Raw genomic sequence first — 20,093 nt, forward strand, 5'->3', positions numbered from 1 at the left:
CTCTCTCACTTCTGCAAGCACACAGTGGCAAAATGCTCTCTTTCACTCCCACAAGCACACACACTGTGGCAAAATGCTCTCTCTCTCTCTCTCACAAAGCACACACACTGTGGCAAAATTCTCTCTCTCTCACAAAGTACACACACTGTGGCAAAATGCTCTCTCTCTCTCAAAGCACACACACTGTAGCAAAATGCTCTCTCTCTCATACAAAGCACACACACTGTGGCAAAATGCTCTCTCTCTCATACAAAGCACACACACTGTAGCAAAATGCTCTCACACACACACACAAAGCACACACACTGTAGCAAAATGCTCTCTCTCTCTCATACAAAGCACACACACTGTAGCAAAATGCTCTCTCTCTCACACACACACACACACACAAAGCACACACACTGTGGCAAAATGCTCTCTCTCACTTCTGCAAGCACACAGTGGCAAAATGCTCTCTCTCTAACACACACACACACACACAAAGCACACACACTGTAGCAAAATGCTCTCTCTCTCTCTCAAGCAACACACAGTGCAAAATGCTCTCTTACAAGCACACACACTGTGGCAAAAAGCTTTCTCCGTCTATCTGTCTCTGTCACAAACAAGCACACATACACACATTCGCAAGACGTTCTCTCTCATACATATACATTGTGGCAAAATGCTCACTGTACCCCTCTTGTCATGTACCAAGTATTCACACGCTGCAGTGGCACCACACGTAACAGAAGCTAGCCAAGACATCACGATATAATCATCAGCAGTGGAGGCCCCTGGCGGCAGCCTTGTGTGCCACAGGGCATGAACAGAGTATCACTTAAACTTTACTTTGGTCACTGAGTCATCACGAGTTGATCACCTTACCTCCCTGGTACAGGTGGTGAAATTATAAAAGGCAGAGGAAGGTGTTTTTCTAAGAGCAGATGAGTTGAGCATGCTGCAGGAGCACATCATGAAGTCAGAAAGGTGTGTATGAAAATACCTGCTCTGGTTCCAAGAACACAAAGTGTATCAAATGATTATCATGTATGTGTGTGTGTGTTATTAAATTAACAACATAAAAAAAGCTTTATTTCCGAGTGACAAAGTTTGTAAAATGATTATCATGTGTATATTTGTGTTATAAAAAAAAGACACCATTTTTTTCATTCTACCAAAATTTTGATTTATAAGCAAGAAAAAAACAAAAAAACCCAAAACAAACAGAACACAAAATTTACCAGTTGTGAACACTTTTCCATTTGCAAAACTTTTGCTTCATTCTTAGCTTGACAAGTCAGTGATAAGTCATCATCACTGAGTAACTGTCAGAACAGAATTTGTTAACTTACTTTTAGAGCTTCAAAAATAACAAAGTGCCTTCTTTGAGCCTTTTCTTGTTGCCTTTTCAAAAATATCAAAAAGCATTTAATTTGAGCCATTCCACAGTATCCAAACATCCCATATTCTCGCCACTAGCCTCACATTACAAAACATTCTTTCTGAAAATCATTGTCAACAAAAAACAAACAAAAAAACCAAAACAGTTGCTTCCCATGCGCTATAGACTAAAGAGAACAACGCAAATCAATTTCTACTATCTCTTCTGTCATTTTATCACCATTTTTTTTTTTATTGCTGAGACCTGCACATGGGGATATAAGTATGAAATCGTTCTTTATATACCTGCATATAGTACTATGGAGAGAGCTTTGCCAATTTCAATCAGACCTGTTCAACATGACGAACCAATTGTAATGAGTTTTTCAACATGGCAACAATTTTTCAGCAAGATTTTTTTTTCAACATGGTAAATAATTTTTAGTCAGACTTGAACAGGGCAAATCAATTTCAGTCAATCTTTAATAACATGGTAAACCAACTTTAGTCAGATTTTTTTTAAACATGATAAACAAATTTTAATCAGACTTTTCCAATAATGGAGACCAATTTTGGTCAGACTTTCAACATGGCAAACCAGTTTTAGACTCTTTTCAACATGCTAAACCATTTTTTTTTTCTTTTTTCCGGTTTTTGTTTTATCATAGCTAATCAATTCCAGTTACAGCAGGAATATCACAGTGATGTTGACAAGGAGATTGGTAGCAGAAGTGACAATTATGCAAAGATTATGGAGAAGGTAACAACAGAAGATGGGGTGGATAGTGACAGAACAGGAACCGCTGGGGATGCTGGCAAACATATTTCAAATCCTGGCCTGTTGCTTACAGCCTGACCAACAGTAGGATGCCATGGAACACACACACACGCACACGCACACACATGAAAACCACAGCATTTAAAGAGGTCAGAAGCTAAACAGCCTGCCATCACAATATACCACTTCAAGCCCAGACAATGTATACACTGTATGCAAAAGATTATCACAAACTGTAATGGTCCCGCTCTGGTATTTCATTCAGTTTCGATAAATTATAAGTGGAATCCAGTAAAGTCAGCTGAACTTTCCGCAAAGCAAGCAAACAAAATCTTAAGTTCCAACAAAGATTACTAGTATCTTAAAAATTGCAATAAACACAGCTGGTTTCATGAATAATATTACAGAAGTTATGTTGTCGCATCACAAAACACACAAACACATCTCGGAACATGGCAACTTTTTTTGAAAATTATGAAAAAAGGTCAAGCTGACATGAGCATTGAGACAATGAATAAATTATCTTTTACCTTTCTCTCTCACAGTGGTACCTCCACACACACACACACACAGACACAGACACACACACACACTCACACACACACACTCACACACAAACACAATGTCACACACACATGCACACACACACACACACACGAACACGCACACATTTTGTTCATACACAAGAGACTGACTGCTGCTCATTTCTTTCAATCATGGGAGGGGGGAGGGGGATATTATTTACTGCGATGGGGCATAAATGGTGAAGCTCCCTCCGATGGTGGCGCCTTGGATTTGTGCGGCTTGGAGGTGATGATGAAGCAGTAGATACCCAGGTAAGAGCAGATCTCCTGACACACCAGGTAGGAATACCAGCACACATCCACTGTCATGAATATCTGCAGGAAAGGGACACAGTGTTCTGACTTAAATCTAATGCCTGCAGCAAAGAAGACGTTACATTAGACTCCTACTCTGCAAACACGTTGTACTGTATACTGCACTGGACTGCGTTCTGCTGCACAATATTGCGACTTCATTTTTGGATTGTTTTGTATGGTGCTGTATGGTATTCTATGTATTGTAGTGTACTATTGTACGGTAATATATTGGATGGTATTGTACTGTTTTGTATTGTATAGTATTATTGTATGCCATGTACTGTATTGTTTTATGATGTTGTATAGTCATCTACTGCATGGTATTGTATTGGAGTGTGTTCATGGTATTGTACGGTATTTGAACTGTATCACATTGCACTGCATTGCATTTCTTGATACTGAATGAATGGTATTGTGCCTTACAGAGTTGTAATACACCACACAGTTCAAACATCTGGTCAACAACTGGGATCAGTCAGCTTATCACTATCGTTATAAAAGCACCTGCATTCATTTCACTGTTTCCACACATGACCCAGCACAAGGCGAGGGAAGGAAAGAGGAAGGGAGAGTTACCATGGCCAGCCAGAGGACGAGGTACTCGCTGACCACACAGTCAAAGTACTGGTTGACCACCAGCAGGGCAGGGCCGATCATGGAGGGGTCCCAAAAGTCCATCTCACTCTTCGTCATGTGGGCCACCTGGTGCCCAACACACAAAGAAAAAGGTGGAGGAGTCATCACGACTCACGTTCGTCATTCCTGCCCAACAACCACAACCACAACAACGAAACAAAGAGGCTGAGGGAGTGGCAGGGTGGTGGGGGAAGGGTAAACAGGGTGGGAGGAGTTACAAGTATTTACACGTATGTACAAACATGAGCCAAAATCGGCGTAAAAACATGCGCGAGTACACACCATACATACATGCACATGCATACTACACACACACACACACACGCTCACGCACTTGCATCCACAGACAATCTTGCACATCCACCCTCACAGACGTGAAGAAGTGTAAGATAATTCAAATCATTATCATCATCATCATCTTCATGATCATTATCACCATTATCATTTAATAATTATCATTAAAAAAAACAACAGTTTCAGTTTCAGTAGCTCAAAGAGGCGTCACTGCGTTCGGACAAATCCATATACGCTACACCACATCTGCCAAGCAGATGCCTGACCAGCAGCGTAACCAAACACGCTTAGTCAGGCCTTGAAAGCAACAATAATAAATAAATGAATATATATGATATGCATCTATATATCTCTATACACATTCACATACATATATATGAACTTACATAATTTCAAATAAATTCTGTTCCGTTTCTTAGCATTATTATTATCATCATTATCATTACTGTCATTATTAATATTATCATCATCTTTATCCCAACTGTGTCCATCATCATCATGATCACCACAATCATGACGACAGCAGCACCACTCACCACCAGCCTGTTGATGATCTTGACCAGCAGCATGCCGAACGCCAGCAGGTACAGACACGGGTGATTCTCCAGCAGCTGGGAGGGGGACTGAACCGCCACCATCACCCCAACCCCCATCACCAGCGCCACGGGGAACACTGGGAAAATGGTGCTCGTGCCCTGACACAGAACAAAAGGGGTTCAACTGCTAGCGCATGCCAACATGGTTCAAGTTCACATGGACTATTCCTTGCCACAGAATTACTTTCACCGATAACATGCATGAAATATCAATTCATGGTTACCCCCCCAAAAAAAAAAAAAAAAAAAGAAAAAAAAAGAAGAAAAAGTGGGGGCCTTCCATACTGATATGGAACAAAACCATACGTAAAGATTCTAAATCATAAATGACTGCAACAATCTACAGGTAGATAATAACGTGCAAAGAAAAAGGTTTATTCACACATTCAAAGTGGGTTCAACTGTCACCCAAATGTTTTAAGTTCACACGGAAAGAATTCCCTGCCAAAGAATTGGTTTATATCAGCGTTGGCATGGAAACGGTTCTTGGCACAAATCTGATGAAATGTTTGTGTGCACATGGGAATGGTTCTTAGCACAGGATCTACACACAAATCTGCCCGAGTATCATGTGAAGAGCAGAAAGCACCTCTGGGGCTGTATTCAAGAGACCATCATGCATGTGGGTAAATGTGTACCTGTGGGCAAATCTACCTGAGGCAAGGCAAACTGTCCAAGGGTAAGCAGTATCCGGTATTCAGGAACACTGGAGTCTTACCTGCGGGTCTCCAAACCCAAAGACAGATTTGCCCTTACTACCTGCCAAGGATGACTGCCCACGAAGCAGAGGTAAACATGGTGGATCTTTTTGTAGCATTGTTTTCGTTGAGGGAAAACAGGCATGCTTTCCGGATAGCACATGTTTTGCAAACTCTCTCGACAAAGCTCTGAAGTGTAGCACAGTGAGGAGTAAAAGAGCATGCACAGATGGTAATCACCAGGATTTTAAATTATAGATGATGGGTTCGCTGCCTGAGTGCACCACGCGTGTCTTGAATACGAAGTAGATTTAACCTTCATGGTAAACTGTACCTATGGGTCCCTACCATGTCAAGGGTAACTTGCTTTAAGGCAAAATGAAGTCTGTCTTGAATACAGCCCCTGATGGGCACAACAGCGAGAGAGCTGAAGTGCTGGGCTTTCAATCAGATGGTCCTGGGTTCGATCCCAGCATCAGCGTTTGTAACAGCATTTGCTGGATTAAAGGTAGGTGTTTTCCCCCCAACAACCCTGGCCAACATACCTGCATACCAACTAGAACCTCAATACCCTTTATGTGTACACCCATGCATAATATCCAATATGCAGGTTATAGATCCCATAATCCATGCCATGTCAGTGTTTGGTGGTTTAAAGAAGCATAAACAGACCCAGTATGCACACCCCCCAAAATGGAGAACGGCTGCCTATACGACTGGGTAAAAACAGTCACACAAATAAAAGACTGCTCATAAATCAAGACAAGTGAATGTGGGAGGTGCAACCTGTGAGCACAGAAACGAACAAATAAAAGTGATGAGAACAATGTAACAGCAGACGAAACTGAAGAAAGATAAACAACTTTCCAGTCATAGCAGACATCATTACATAAAACACTGCTGTGAAACGCTGACACAAATCAAGCTGTAGCTGACATTTGAGAAAAACACAATCAGTTACCATACATGTACCTAAAAAAAACACAGAAAAAAACAAAAGAAAAAAAACAAAAGAAAAAAAACACAACAGCAACAACATACTGCCACAGTAGATTTATTCTTGCCGCTGCCCCCCTCCAGAAAGATGATGGAGAAGTTGAACCTGAGCTGAATCAGGAAGCCCACAATGCTGAAGATCATCGGCAATGTCCTCAGCTCCACCCCCAGCACCGGCACCTTGGGGAAGAGATGGGAACGAATTGCAGCAACATCATCAAAAAAAAAAAAAAAAACCCAAAATGTCCTAGATTCTGGGGCATGAAAAAAAAACAACGGAACAAATAAGTTGGAAACACGTGATCAAGCTCTTAGCTGGAAACAAATAACTAAGCATAAACAAATAAGTTAGGATTTATTAAGTTGGGAACAAATAATTAAGATGGAACAGTTGAGAAAAAAAGAATCTGGGAACAGTTAATCAATATGGGAACAAATAATTCAGTTAAGAAGTGGGGAAACAACGGAAACAAACAAAATAATTAAGGTGGGAACAAATAATCAAATCAATAATGATGGGAGCAAATAATAAGTTCTGAACAAATACTTTAACTGGGAACAACAGGAACAAATAAGTAAGCTGAGAACAAATAATTAAGGTGGGAAAATATAATATGTGTGAACACATATTCAAACTGGGAACAGAGACATATTACCAAACTGGGAATAGAGTGTGAACAAATAATCAAGTTGTGAATGAATAATCAAAGTTGTCAACAAATAAGCAAGTTGTGAACTTAACAAAGTAAGATGCAAATAAATAATCCAGCTGTGAATATATAACTACATGTGAACAATGATAACAAACAAGTAATCATGCTGGGAACGGTGGGAACCAAAAATTCAACTAGGAACAAATAATTATGAGGGGAACAAATAATCAAATTGTGAACAAACAAACAACAAAACTGGGAATAAATAAAAGGGAAATGAAAAACCAAAATAATAATTAAGTGGGGAACAAATGATCAAATTTGGAGCAAACAAACAACAAAACTGGGAATAAATAAAAGGGAAATGAAAAACCAAAATAATAATTAAGTGGGGAACAAATGATCAAATTGTGAACAAACAAACAACAAAACTGGTAATAAATAAAAGGGAAATGAAAAACCAAAATAATAATTAAGTGGGGAACAAATGATCAAATTTGGAGCAAACAAGAAAGAAACAATCAACCAGCTTATGCTAGGAACAAATAGTGAGCAACAGAATGTGCTGGGAACAAATAAAGTTGTGAACAAAAACGAAGTTGAAAAAAAAAAATCAAATGATTGATTAAGTTGAAAAGAAATAATTATGTTGGGAACAGACAAATACGCTGGTAACAAATAAGTAATCAAGTTGGGAACATATGATTAAACTGAAAACAAATCAAACAATCAAGTTAGAAAGAAATAGTTGTGAAGCAAACAATTATGAAACAACAACAACAAAAAAATGATGTGGAAGAAAGAATTAAGTGGAGAAGAAATAATTTAGTGGGGAAGAAATACTCAAGTTGGAAGTGAATAGTTTTAATTGAGAACAAATAGTCAGGGTGAAGAATAGATAATAAAAAAACAACTAACAACTAAGTTGGAAACAAAATAATCAATTTGGGAACAAATAATCAAGTTGGGTTTGAATAAATAGTTTAGTTGGGAACAGATAAACAAAAAAATGTCTCAAATCATATTCATTTGCACTGAAATCAACACTGTATAAAAACCATCTGGGAAGTGCAGATTTCCACAAAGACGTCATCACTTTCAACAAATTTGCTGTTTTGTGCAAGCCACATTCACACTAGTTCATTTTGTGACAAAATTTATGAAGTGAAGTCTCGGTCAACCCAGTTAAAAGTACTTTACAATGCAGCAACGTAACTCATCTAAAATCTACTATGTAAAGCAAAGCACTGTCAAACAAGCCAAACACTTTGTGAAATGTTCATAATGCAATCAAACCAATCCAATGTTTTATGGGATGTTTACAATGCATAACTCATGCAGAGTGTGCATCAATTTGGAGCCAGCTGCAGTCAAAGTAGTCCAATGTTTTGCGAGATATTCACAACACAATTATATTCTTCTATGTTCAATTCTCTTAACTCACTCAGTACGGCCAGTCCTCTCTTCTCCTCTACACAGACCCCTCGGATGTCCAGTGGGTGTCTGAATGACCCAACCTTTCGCTTCCGTCGTAAGAATTGTGATATTCTTTGTCAACATTCACGTCTTCAGTATAAGAGCCTTCCACCTGCAATATTTTGATGATGGTAATTGGGGTGAAACGCTGTTAACGTCGTCTCTTTCGCCATTCGTATGGAGAGAGTTAAAAGCAAGCCACTGTGAAGCTAGTCCAATATTTTTGTGAGACGTTTTTGAAACAGCAATTCTTATGTCCACTTCTATTTAGTGCAAGCCACAGTCAAACTAAACCAATGTTCTGAGAGACATTTAGAATGAAATGAAACCTTCTAAAACCCACTTCTATCTAGAACAAACCACGGTGAAACTACTCCGTTAGTGAGACATTTACAGTTTGCAGTGAAAGTCATCTTTGATGCCTCTATTCCTCACTTTCATGGCTAACGTACCGGCACCTGCCACATCTGTGAGCCGAAGATGGCCGTGAGAATGTACGCCGAGATCACTGTCAGCTGACCTTCCGTCACATCCAGTCTGAAACAAGGCAAAGCAAATTAATTATCATTATGGTAAAGGGGCTGGCTCATACAGGTTTCTATAAATTCTTATAAAATCTAATCACTCTAATTTTGACTTTATACTGTCTTGTATTGTATTGTATTGTATTGTATTGTATTGTATTGTATTGTATTGTATTGTATTGCACTGTATTACTCTTAATCACAACAGATTTCTCTGTGTGAAATTCAAGCTGTTGTCCCTAGGGAGAGTATGTCGCTACAGTGCAACGCCACACCCCCTTCACTCCCCGCCCTTTTTTTTTTTTTTTGTCTGTCTGCAAGTGATTATGTTCAACAGTATGGGGTTTGTAGGTGGTGTATTAATTTGTTATATCAGAACAGGCACTACTGAACACCACTGAAGTGCAGGGTCTCGACTGGTGTGTGGCCTCCTGGTGACCGAACATCAATAGGTCTTTATGGTCTGATGATGCTGGGACTGCGAAAGATGACCCCGGGTGTGGCTGATTTTACAGGACTCAGAATAAGTAGTGTGGCAGTAATGTCACAGAAGCGAATGTGTAAAATTCTACACACTGCATAAAAATATTTTCAAAGGAATATTCTAGATTTAACACATTACATAGTAAGGAATATTCTAGATTTAACACATCACATAGTTACTTTCCGATATGAAGTGTACAACTACTTTTTGATGTAAGGTGCATTTTTGAGAAACTGTTCCACTTGCTTTTTCCTGTAATTCAATAACTGATGCTCAATAATATGTCAAAATAACACTCTAGTTCTTGTAATCATTCACATCTGCTTCAGACCATTTGGGATGTAATCAAAATCTTTTTTTTAAATCTCACTAAAATATACATATCATATATGCATGTGTATATAGATATATGTATCCCTAATAAAAAACAACAACAACAAAAACAAAAAAAGACATTACAAGTATCTACTGTACTGTACTGTCCTTACCCTACCACCCTCACAAATACACATACTTTAACACACATACACACAGACACCAAGAAAAACAACCACCACACATACAACCATGCACACACGCGCACACTCATGCATGCATGCACACATACACACACACACTTATACAAATTTCCTATAGTCAATCTGAACCAACATTTGTTTTCTGAAGAATAAGGAAACATCTGAATCACTTACAAACACACACACACACACACACAGTCACACACCCACCTACAAACCACACACACACACACACACACACACACAAACTGACATTCACACACACACATATTTTATTGCTTTTTTTGTTGGTGTTGCTGACAGCGGCAGTGATTTTTTGTTTTGTGTTTTGTAGATTGCTGTTATACTTTTTTTTTAATTTACAGACAGTTGACTCAAGTGTCCTAGTTTATCCTTTTTCTGTCTACCCCCCTTTTACCACCACATCCCCCACCCCACCCTCACACACACACACATGACAACTTATATTATGCAAAGTGAAAAGACATGAAGATAAAAAATAACACACTGAGTAACACTCACAGATGCATACATTAGCGCACACACACACACTCACACACACACACACACATACACACACACACACACACAAATTTTATTTTTTAGCATTTTCAGGAGGAGGAGGAAAGAATGGGGTTAAAAAACAAACAAAAAAACAACAACACGAAAATCAGCTGTGTCAATGTGCTGAGTCACCATTATGGGGAGAACACAACTGCCACTTTCTGAGGAATTTCATTGTCAGTCACAATGTCTCTAACAGGCTGATCAAGTTGCAGGAAAGCAACCCACTTATTTCTGTGTGTGTGTGTGTGTCAAGTCAAGTCAAGTCAAAATGATCTTTATTGAGGGTAAAAGAATAAGCTTATACAGCTTTTTTACATCCTGCCCTCATAAAAAAAGAAAAGAAATTTTTTTTTTTTAATTTAAAAAGGAAGAAATGGGGGAAGTGGGGGTCTGGAAAAGATATATGGAAATAAACAATTACAAGAAATACACAAAAATTCTACCGAGAACAACAACAACAACAACAGAAATAATACAAGCGTAAACAGCAATAAATTTACATATGATACTGACACGATTACAACATGCAATGCGACACTCTTACATCATTAACTTAATTCAGGAAGAAAAGAGAGAGAGGAAAAACGAGAGAGAAAGCTACATATATATACATGCACATACACACACACACACAAACACACACACACACACACACACACATATATATATATATATATGCACATATATATATATATATACATATATATATACATACATATATATACAGAGAGAGAGAGAGAGAGAGAGAGAGAAAACAGACAGACGGGTAAAGGTAACAGTCGAGAGATGGAAAGGAGACAAAGTCAGAAGGACAGAGAAGGTTTAAAGTTAGAAAAATAGACAGACAAGTATATAGACAGCAGTGTGTGTGTGTGTGTGTGTGTGTGTGTGTGTGTGTGTGTGTGTGTTTGTGTGTGTGCGAGCGTGTGTGTGTGTGTGTGTGTGTGTGTGTGTGTGTGTGTGTGTGTCTGTGTGTGTGTGTGTGTGTGTGAGTGTGTGTGCAAGTGCAGGGGTGCATACATGCATGTATGTGTGTGTGCATGTATGCATGCGTGTGTGTGTGTGTGTGCATGTGTGTGCATGCATGCATGCATGCATGTGTGTGTGTGTGTCTCTTTAGACCCAAATGTAACAATTATCACCTGTTCATAACCACTTTATTTGTGTATGAGTATTTTTAAACTTAATGAAAATTTGTTTTTTTGTGTGTGTTTTTTTCCCCACCACTGACTGTATTGTCACAAGAAATCTATAGTTGAGTCACACACACATTCAGCTGTGTGTCTGTGCCCCACTTGACCCCACCCTCTTTTGGTTTCCTATGCACACAATACTCGATCAGGTTTATCTTTTTTGTTTATAGCATAGCCAAACACGCAGGGCCATATCAGAGCTGAACAAAATACATATATGTATATATCTGGATCCTGTAGAATCTGAAATACAAAAAAACAAAAGAAAAAAACACATGGAAAAAAAAATGGCTCAAGCACTGCCATATTCATGTACATAAAACTAGGACATGCTTCTGACATTGATCATCGTTGTCATTTTTTTTTTTATCAGAGGATTAATAAAAACTGACCTGAATATAAACAGTTATACATAATACACAAAATTATATACATGTGTACAACAACACCTCCGTCTGGTTCAGATAAAAAAACAATTTGAAAAAAACTTCTTATATCAATGTGTGTAAGATGCCCTTCATGAACAGCCCCAATTAGTCATCACACAAAGCAAAAAATGTGAAAGTTTGATGTCTGAGATAAGTAATGAATGTACCAAAAACAGGAATTCGGTTTGCTTCATGAGTCACCACAAATACTAAGTCTTATCCAAGAATACTTAAACCTCGTCAGTTCGTTACAAAGTTAAAGCTGGTCTCTGTGTGTGTGTGTGTGTGTGCCTCTGTCTCTCTCTCATCTCTTTAAAAAAAATAATAAATCACTTCAAAATGAAACTTATAAGCACCCAGTAACTATTGATTGACAGAAACTAGAAATTCATGCAATAGCAAAATTATAGGTAAGTGAATCAACACAGAACGCAATCCCTCCCTTTTAAGTTTCACGCCTCTGAAAAAACATCACTCTGCTTTTTATTTTCTGTTTCTGTTTCAAAGAGGCATGAAAGTGTGCAGACTGATCCATATGATATATGCTACACCACATCTGCTGTTTAAAAGAGAAAAAAATTCTGAAAAGGAGCAGATGGCTCACCTTCACATAAACCCAAAACAGCTGTTTTGATGTTTCTGTGAATAAAGTTTGTTTAAAATTGCTAACATTTACAACAACAACAAGAAAAAAAAAAGAAAAAGAAAGAAAGAAAGAAAAAGAATTGCACAAAATAAAGAATACATTACAAATCTGTGAAGTAAAAGACACTTAGAAAGCTTTGCTGTTTGGAACAGAAAACAGTATGTGAAAAATACATTTAAATATCAAAGTGAAAGATACTTGGAAGGCTTCGCTGTTTGGAACAGAAAACAGTGTGTGGAAAATATATCATGATTAAAGATACTTGGAAGGCAATGCTGTTTGGAACAGAAAACAGTATGTGAAAAATACATTAAAACAACAAAACAGTAAGAGATACTTGGAAGGTTATGCTATTTGGAACAGAACACAGTATACTGAACTAAGAACTCCACACAAGTCACACTCACTTGCCGAACTTGAGCATCCCAGACAGATAGGTCTGCCAGTGGGCACAGTAGAAGACGAAGAGAGCACCAAAGTTCTCAAACAGCAGCCAGTAGGGGGCGTTGCCCAGGTTGATGGCTATCGTGGCACCTAACGTCACAAACACTGAACAAAACAAAAATTACAAGGTCAGCGCTATTCCACCTGTTCTGTTATCACATTCATGCTATCCTCATGAGAAAAAAAACAAAAACAAAAAACCCGTCCAAAATATTCTATCAATTTAACCCTCTCAAAGTGTGGATGAACTTGCATCAATTTGTGCATGCATTTGTTTGTCAGTCCTAGCTCCTCTTACTAAGAATATAAAAATTCTAATCAGGGAGTGTGATCTGACGGTATAAAGCTTGGGAAACTGTACTGCCATGACAAGTGTCCATTTTATTACATGACAGATAATCAAATTCACTGTATGCCAGATGTCAAATTTACAGTATGCCAGATGCCAAGTGTATGCCTGATGCCAAATTTACAGCATGCAAAATGTCAGATTTAAAGTATGATTCCTAGTCCCTAAAACATGCCACACCACACCATATACCAAAGCACAACACCATTTATTTCACTCATAAAAACCAGCTGGAAATGCGATATTTAATGATCTTGTGGGCAAAAAGAGGCCTTGGGCACTGTGACAAAGTGCATTAACCCCTGAACTGCTGACCCTCGGTGAAGTGAAATCAGTGCTGTATGAATCAGAAGGGCAATCACCACTTTTTGTGTTCTTTTACATGGTGCTACTGATTATTTCAGAATAAAAGCGACATATCAACAAGAGGAAGAAGTCCAAATAACCAAAGATGACCAACATCTTTAGACGGGCGCCATAGCCGAATGGTTAAAGCGTAGGACTTTCGATCTGAGGGTCCCGGGTTCGAATCACGGTGACGGCGCCTGGTGGGTAAAGGGTGGAGATTTTTACGATCTCCCAGGTCAACATATGTACAGACCTGCTAGTGCCTGAACCCCCTTCGTATGTATACACAAGCATAAGATCAAATACGCATGTTAAAGATCCTGTAATCCATGTCAGCGTTCGGTGGGTTATGGAAACAAGAACATATCCAGCATGCACACCCCCGAAAGCGGAGTATGGCTGCCTACATGGCGGGGTAAAAATGGTCATACACGTAAAAAGCCCACTCGCGTATATACGAGTGAACGTGGGAGTTGAAGCCCACGAACGCAGAAGAAGAAGAAGACCAACATCTTAACATGTGAGGTCTGTGTTATCCCAGTGAGGGAGGCAACAGTCCTTCACTGACAAGCATACTCGTTTGAAGTGGTCAAGGGGTAAAAGTACACTACGATGGCATGCATGATAGAACAGAATAGAATAGAGAACAGAATATGTCTTTATTACCAAGTGCACCGGGGTCACAAGGAATACTTGGGGGGATAGTACATAAAAAGATGCTGCACATTCTGAAGCCTCACCCATGGACACGGAGTCACAGCCGTGGTCAAACAGCTCCCCAAGGGCAGAACTGGTCTGGGTTCTCCGCGCCTGCTTCCCGTCGATGGCGTCCAGCGACTGGTAGAGGAACAGGCCCAGGGCGGCCAGCAACAGAGTCCACGCTGGGAGCTGAAACACAGCAGAGGCAGTCCTGGAACTATGTATTCAACTTTCTTTCAGCTGAACCATTTCACTTTTATGGGGTTTTTTGTTTTTGTTTTTGTTAGTGTGTGTGTGTGTGTGTGTGTGTGTGTGTGAGTGTGTGTGTGTGTGTGTGTGTGTGTGTGTGTGAGAGAGAGTGTGTGTGTGTGTGTGTGTGTGTGTGTGTGTGTGTGTGTGTGTGTGTGTGTGTGTGTGTGTGTTATTATCAAGGAGCTGTAACACAGCAGATACAGTCCTGGAACAATGGACTGAACTTTCTTTCACCTGAAACGTTTATGGGTTTTTTGTTGTTATTACCTTGGGAGCTTAAACACAAAAGACACAGCCATGGAGCCATGGATTGAACTGTCTGTCACCTGAATCATTTCATTTTTGTGTTGATTTTTCAAAATATTACTAGCCATCTATATATCTTATCTGTCTATCAAAAGATGTTCATAGGCTGTCCCATTATCTGCACTTTTTCCGTGGCACTACACCCGTGCTGTTCATTTCAAGTCCCCCATATATGCACGCAGCCACACCTGGCTTCACCTCCCACACCCTCAGTGCCAAAAAGTCCACAGGGAACTACCAGTTTGAGACTACCAGAAGGCTAAAAACCAAAGAAGACCCTGCACTGCTGTTAATTTACTTTGGTGGTGTTCAGCGCTCCCTGTTCTGATTCAACACCATCTACTATGTGGCTGCCACATACTCGCGTAAGGGAAGAATAAATTCCAACCTCTGCTGCCAAATACAAGAACAGAAAAAAAACAACAACCACCAACAAGAACAAAAACTCATCCAAAAAGTCTGTTGTAATATTTCATATACACTATCAGCTGTGTCACTGAGTACAGTTGCCACTGCCAGCGTAAAACCAATGAGCGAAAATCAAAATGGGGTGTGAAGGAAAAGAGCAGCTACTATCTGCAAGAAAATCAAACTGTAGAAATGTGATAACACTGAGGGATTTGTTAACATTTCTTTTTGGAAATTTATCAGTTTCATCTTCACACACACACACACACACACACACACACACGTACACACGTACACACACACTCACACATGGAGAGATATGCAGAAACTAACACGAACACATCGCAATGTAACACAACACTATACACATTTACATAAGTGCACATGCACACACACAGACACACACACATACAGAGAGAGAGAGGGAGACAGAGAGACAGACAGACAGACTCTTCCTTGGAATTGAGAAAGGCAGTTTCCTAATATCTAGAGTAACACCAACAGAAAAATAGCAAGTGTTTCTCAATTCTGGCAAATTACATGGGAACAAGAGAGAGAGAGAGAGAGAGAGAGAGAGAGAGAGAGAGAGAGAGAGACAGACAGACAGACAGACAGACACACACACACACAGACAGACACACAGACAGAGACAGAGAGAGAGAGAGAGATCAAAGTAAAGTATTGTGACTGATGTCAACTCAGAACTTTAATTACCAGCTTCAGTTTTTATTCATCATTGTTCCACAGTCCAAACGAACATACAAGGCCATACAGGATAGATCATGTGCTGGAAAGCTTGATCAATTATATTTACACAGTTCAAGTGGGTAGCAGGCTTGTGTTCTTTCAACAGCATTCGTCCCAACTGGTGAAATGGGATATTGCTGATAATGCCCGGGTGCAAACTAATACAAGGTGTATTATTACTATATATCAACTTTGCAACAGCTGTGCACTCTGTTTCTGTCTCTCTATTTCTCTGATTTCTCTCCCTCTCTTTACAAAATATACGAACTTTGTAACAGCAGTTCTCCCTCTCTCTCTGTCTCTCTCTTCTCTTTTTCTCTGAATACATTGCTCTGTGTGTGTGTGTGTGTGTGTGTGTCTGTGTCTGTGTGCGTCTGTGTGCACGCACGCGAATATGGTAAGTGAGGCATGGTGTCTAGAATGTGGTGTGATTTGTGGTGTGTTGACGTGTGATGTGTTATGTGTGCAGCAAGATATGATGTTGCAGGTGGGTGCATGCAGGTGTACATACTTTCATGTGCACATGCAAATATACAAGCACACACTGTGTGTGTGTGTGTCTGTGTGTATCTGTGTGCATGAGTGTGTATGCATGCACACATGCGTGAGTGTGCACATCTGTGTGTATGAAGCATGTACACCTGCAAATGTACAAGCATGCACTGTGTGCGCGCATGTTTTCTTCAGTTTAACGTCTATTCACTATAAGTGAGTGCATGTGTGTGAGTGTGTGAGTGTGTGTGTGTGTGTGTGTGTGTGTGTGTGTGTGTGTGTGTGTGTGTGTGTCTGGTGAGAGAGAGAGAGAGAGAGAGAGAGAGAGAGAGAGAGAGAGAGAGAGAGAGAGAGAGTGTGTGTGTGTGTGTGTGTGTGTGTGTGTGTGTGTGTGTGTGTGTGTGTGTGTGTGTGTGTGTGTGTGTGTGTGCATGCACACAAGCGTCAGTGTGCATATTTGTGCGTATGCATTTGTGTGTGCGCACATGAGTGTGAGTGTGCGAACCAAAGCATGCAAGCATGCACGTGTGTGTACATGATTTAGTTTGCATGTAGGCATATGAGTGTGTCTGTCTATCAGCGCAAGGACCAGACAGCACACATCACACACACGCGCACACACACAAGTTATACATAATCTCAAAAACACACTCACAAAATAACACCATGAGCTGACAGTACTAAGTTCCACAATGACATAATCACCAGAACAGAGCTATAACACAAATCATCAATGTCAGTGGACATCTGGAGTCCACGCACATTAAGAAGACACTTCCTCACTTCCTGCCAAAGGTCTGACACTGACACAGCTAGGTCACTGTCACTGATACAGAATAAGCCGGGCATACAACTGTGTCTGACGATTTTTCAATTGCTCCTATTTTCTTATTACTACAGCCTTCAGTTCCTTTGACATTCACAGATGAAAGAAAGTGAGATCAAATTACTAGCATAAAACCCAAACAAACCAGTCAACAAAGAATGCTTCATTTTACACACACACATATATTCGTGCAACATACATACACAAATAGTGAAATACACATGTGCACAACCACACACACTGAGACGGACACACACTAACAAATGCAAATAAATAAAAATAAAAATGCTTTATATCATACGTGCACCCCCCCCCCACCCCCCCCACCCCCACATACACACACAAATACACAAGTTTATCAGACTGGCATCATAACACAATACATTAATAATAACAGCTGAATTTCATTAATGCAGTTTACAGTCCAGCTAGACACTGAACAATAGCAAGCAATATAGGCTGCTGCAATATATATCCAAATCCATGTATCCATATTCAGTTGTTTCCAAGGCAACACATGAAAATGTGTGCACGCGCGTGCATGTGTGTGTGTGGGTGCATGAGTGTGTGTGTGTGTGTGTGTGTGTGTGTGTGTGTGTGTGTGCGCGCGTGTGCATGTGCTTGTGAGGGAGAGAGAGGAAGAGAGCTTGTGCACATGTTTGCGAACACTTAGTCTTTGGAGCGGGGAAATGAAATCTAAATGTGACTATACAAGTGTACTTGGGGTAGAGAGATGAGGTGGGGGAATCTGAATGGGTGTCTGTGTGCATGCATGGATATATGTAGGGGGTGGGTGGGGGATACATGTCTGTGAGTATGTGTGTGTGTTAAAACATTTTTTGAGATATTGATATTTGGTAAACTGATTTGTTAAAAATGTTGTTCTTTTTAAAATTCATATCAATAGTTTTTTCAAATTTGATTTTATTTGTGTTGCTCAGTTAATATTTATTCAAATGGTTGTTTAAATGTCAGAACAAAAAGTTAATCTGACAATAAATTGTGTCAGTCAGGCGAGCGCGTTTGTGTTTAAGTTTCAGATGTTTGAGAGAGAGAGGGGGGTGGGGGGGGAAGAGAGAGAGTGCATGCGCACGTGTGTATGTATGTATATGCATATATGCATGTATGATTTACATTTGATATTATTAACTATGTGACAATACTTGGCCTAAAACAGTGTGTGTGTGTGTGTGTGTGTGTGTGTGTGTGTGTGTGTGTACACATGTGTGTACACATGTATGTGCACACATATATATGCACACACGTATGATTTATATCTGATGTATCATTAACTATGTGACATTACGTGGCCTACATCAATACAGCAATCCCCAGTCAATTAATGTAACAGCTGCATATGTTATAAATCTACTATCTAGAGACAAAAGAAAAGAAGGAAAAAAAAATCACTTTGTCGATGAACGGAAATGGAGGAAAGCGAACACAATGATTCATCATTTTCCAGTTCACATGCTACACCATGTTGTGATGATTTGTTCTTGTTCCAATAAGCGTTTTCCACCATGTTTGTATCACAAGCATTGATAACCATGGCTCCATCCGCCATGTTTGTATCACAAGCATTTATAATCGTGGCTCCATCTTTATATATATTAATAATATATATGTATTTTTTTTGTATTTTTATGTACAGGAAATAAAGATAATGCTGAACTTTGGTAGGGCACTCACCCTGGACACAAAATTTCACACAGGGACAGTTGTTGTTACAAGAAAACAATATAACAAACCCAGTAATATAAAACCGATAAGCATACAAGTTATAGTGATGTATACTGCATGGCACTGTCAGTCCATTGATACAAAAAGCTTTTAATATAAACAGGCATGCGTGCTTCAGCGCGTGTGTGCAAGCGAGCAGTGTGTGTGTGTGTGTGTGTGTGTGTGTACATGTGTGTGTGTGTGTTGTGAGTGTATCACTTTCACTGTGTGTGTGTGTCCACTGATACAAAAAGCTTTGAATACCATTATCAGTTAGAACTTTTCTATAGATAGATATATACACATGTCAAACACTTTGACGTTATCAAATCTGATACTACAGCCATGGTTTGGAAACTAGTTCACCGATAATCAGATAATCAGTCACGATATATTATGATCCTTCAACGGGTTACATCAGTACAAACATTAACCCCTTAACTGCTGAACCTTGGTGAAATGACACCAGTTTGGCATGAGCCTAAGTGCAGTTTACCAATGTTTTTTGTGTGCTTTTTTGACTCACTTGGGTAAACAAAGTGAGTCTATGTTTTAACCCGGTGTTTGGTTGTCTCTGTGGGTGTGTGTGTGTGTGTGTGTGTGTGTGTGTGTGTCTGTGTCTGTGGTAAACTTTAACATTGACATTTTCTCTGCAAATACTTTGTCAGTTGACACCAAATTTGGCATAAAAATAGGAAAAATTCAGTTCTTTCCAGTCATCTTGTTTAAACCAATATTGCACCTCTGGGATGGGCACAAAAAAATTAAAA

At 39.5% G+C, this 20,093-nt stretch overlaps 1 protein-coding gene across 1 annotated transcript in view; it reads right to left on the reverse strand.

The window, feature by feature from the left end:
* Nucleotides 1-2,033: 2,033 nt before the first annotated feature.
* LOC143300930 (cholinephosphotransferase 1-like) overlaps nt 2,034-20,093 on the reverse strand; it is a 20,838-nt gene continuing 2,778 nt past the window's right edge. The window contains exons 2-8 of the mRNA XM_076614865.1: nt 14,612-14,759; nt 13,138-13,279; nt 8,823-8,907; nt 6,287-6,421; nt 4,488-4,646; nt 3,598-3,723; nt 2,034-3,039 (exon numbers count right to left, since the gene is read on the reverse strand). Of these exons, the coding sequence (XP_076470980.1) occupies nt 2,878-3,039; nt 3,598-3,723; nt 4,488-4,646; nt 6,287-6,421; nt 8,823-8,907; nt 13,138-13,279; nt 14,612-14,759 (957 nt within the window). The 3' untranslated portion in view covers nt 2,034-2,877. The remainder of the gene's footprint in view (nt 3,040-3,597; nt 3,724-4,487; nt 4,647-6,286; nt 6,422-8,822; nt 8,908-13,137; nt 13,280-14,611; nt 14,760-20,093) is intronic.

The sequence above is a fragment of the Babylonia areolata genome, chromosome 27 (genome assembly GCF_041734735.1).
Source record: "Babylonia areolata isolate BAREFJ2019XMU chromosome 27, ASM4173473v1, whole genome shotgun sequence".
In the NCBI taxonomy this organism is placed as follows: Eukaryota; Metazoa; Mollusca; class Gastropoda; order Neogastropoda; family Buccinidae; genus Babylonia; species Babylonia areolata.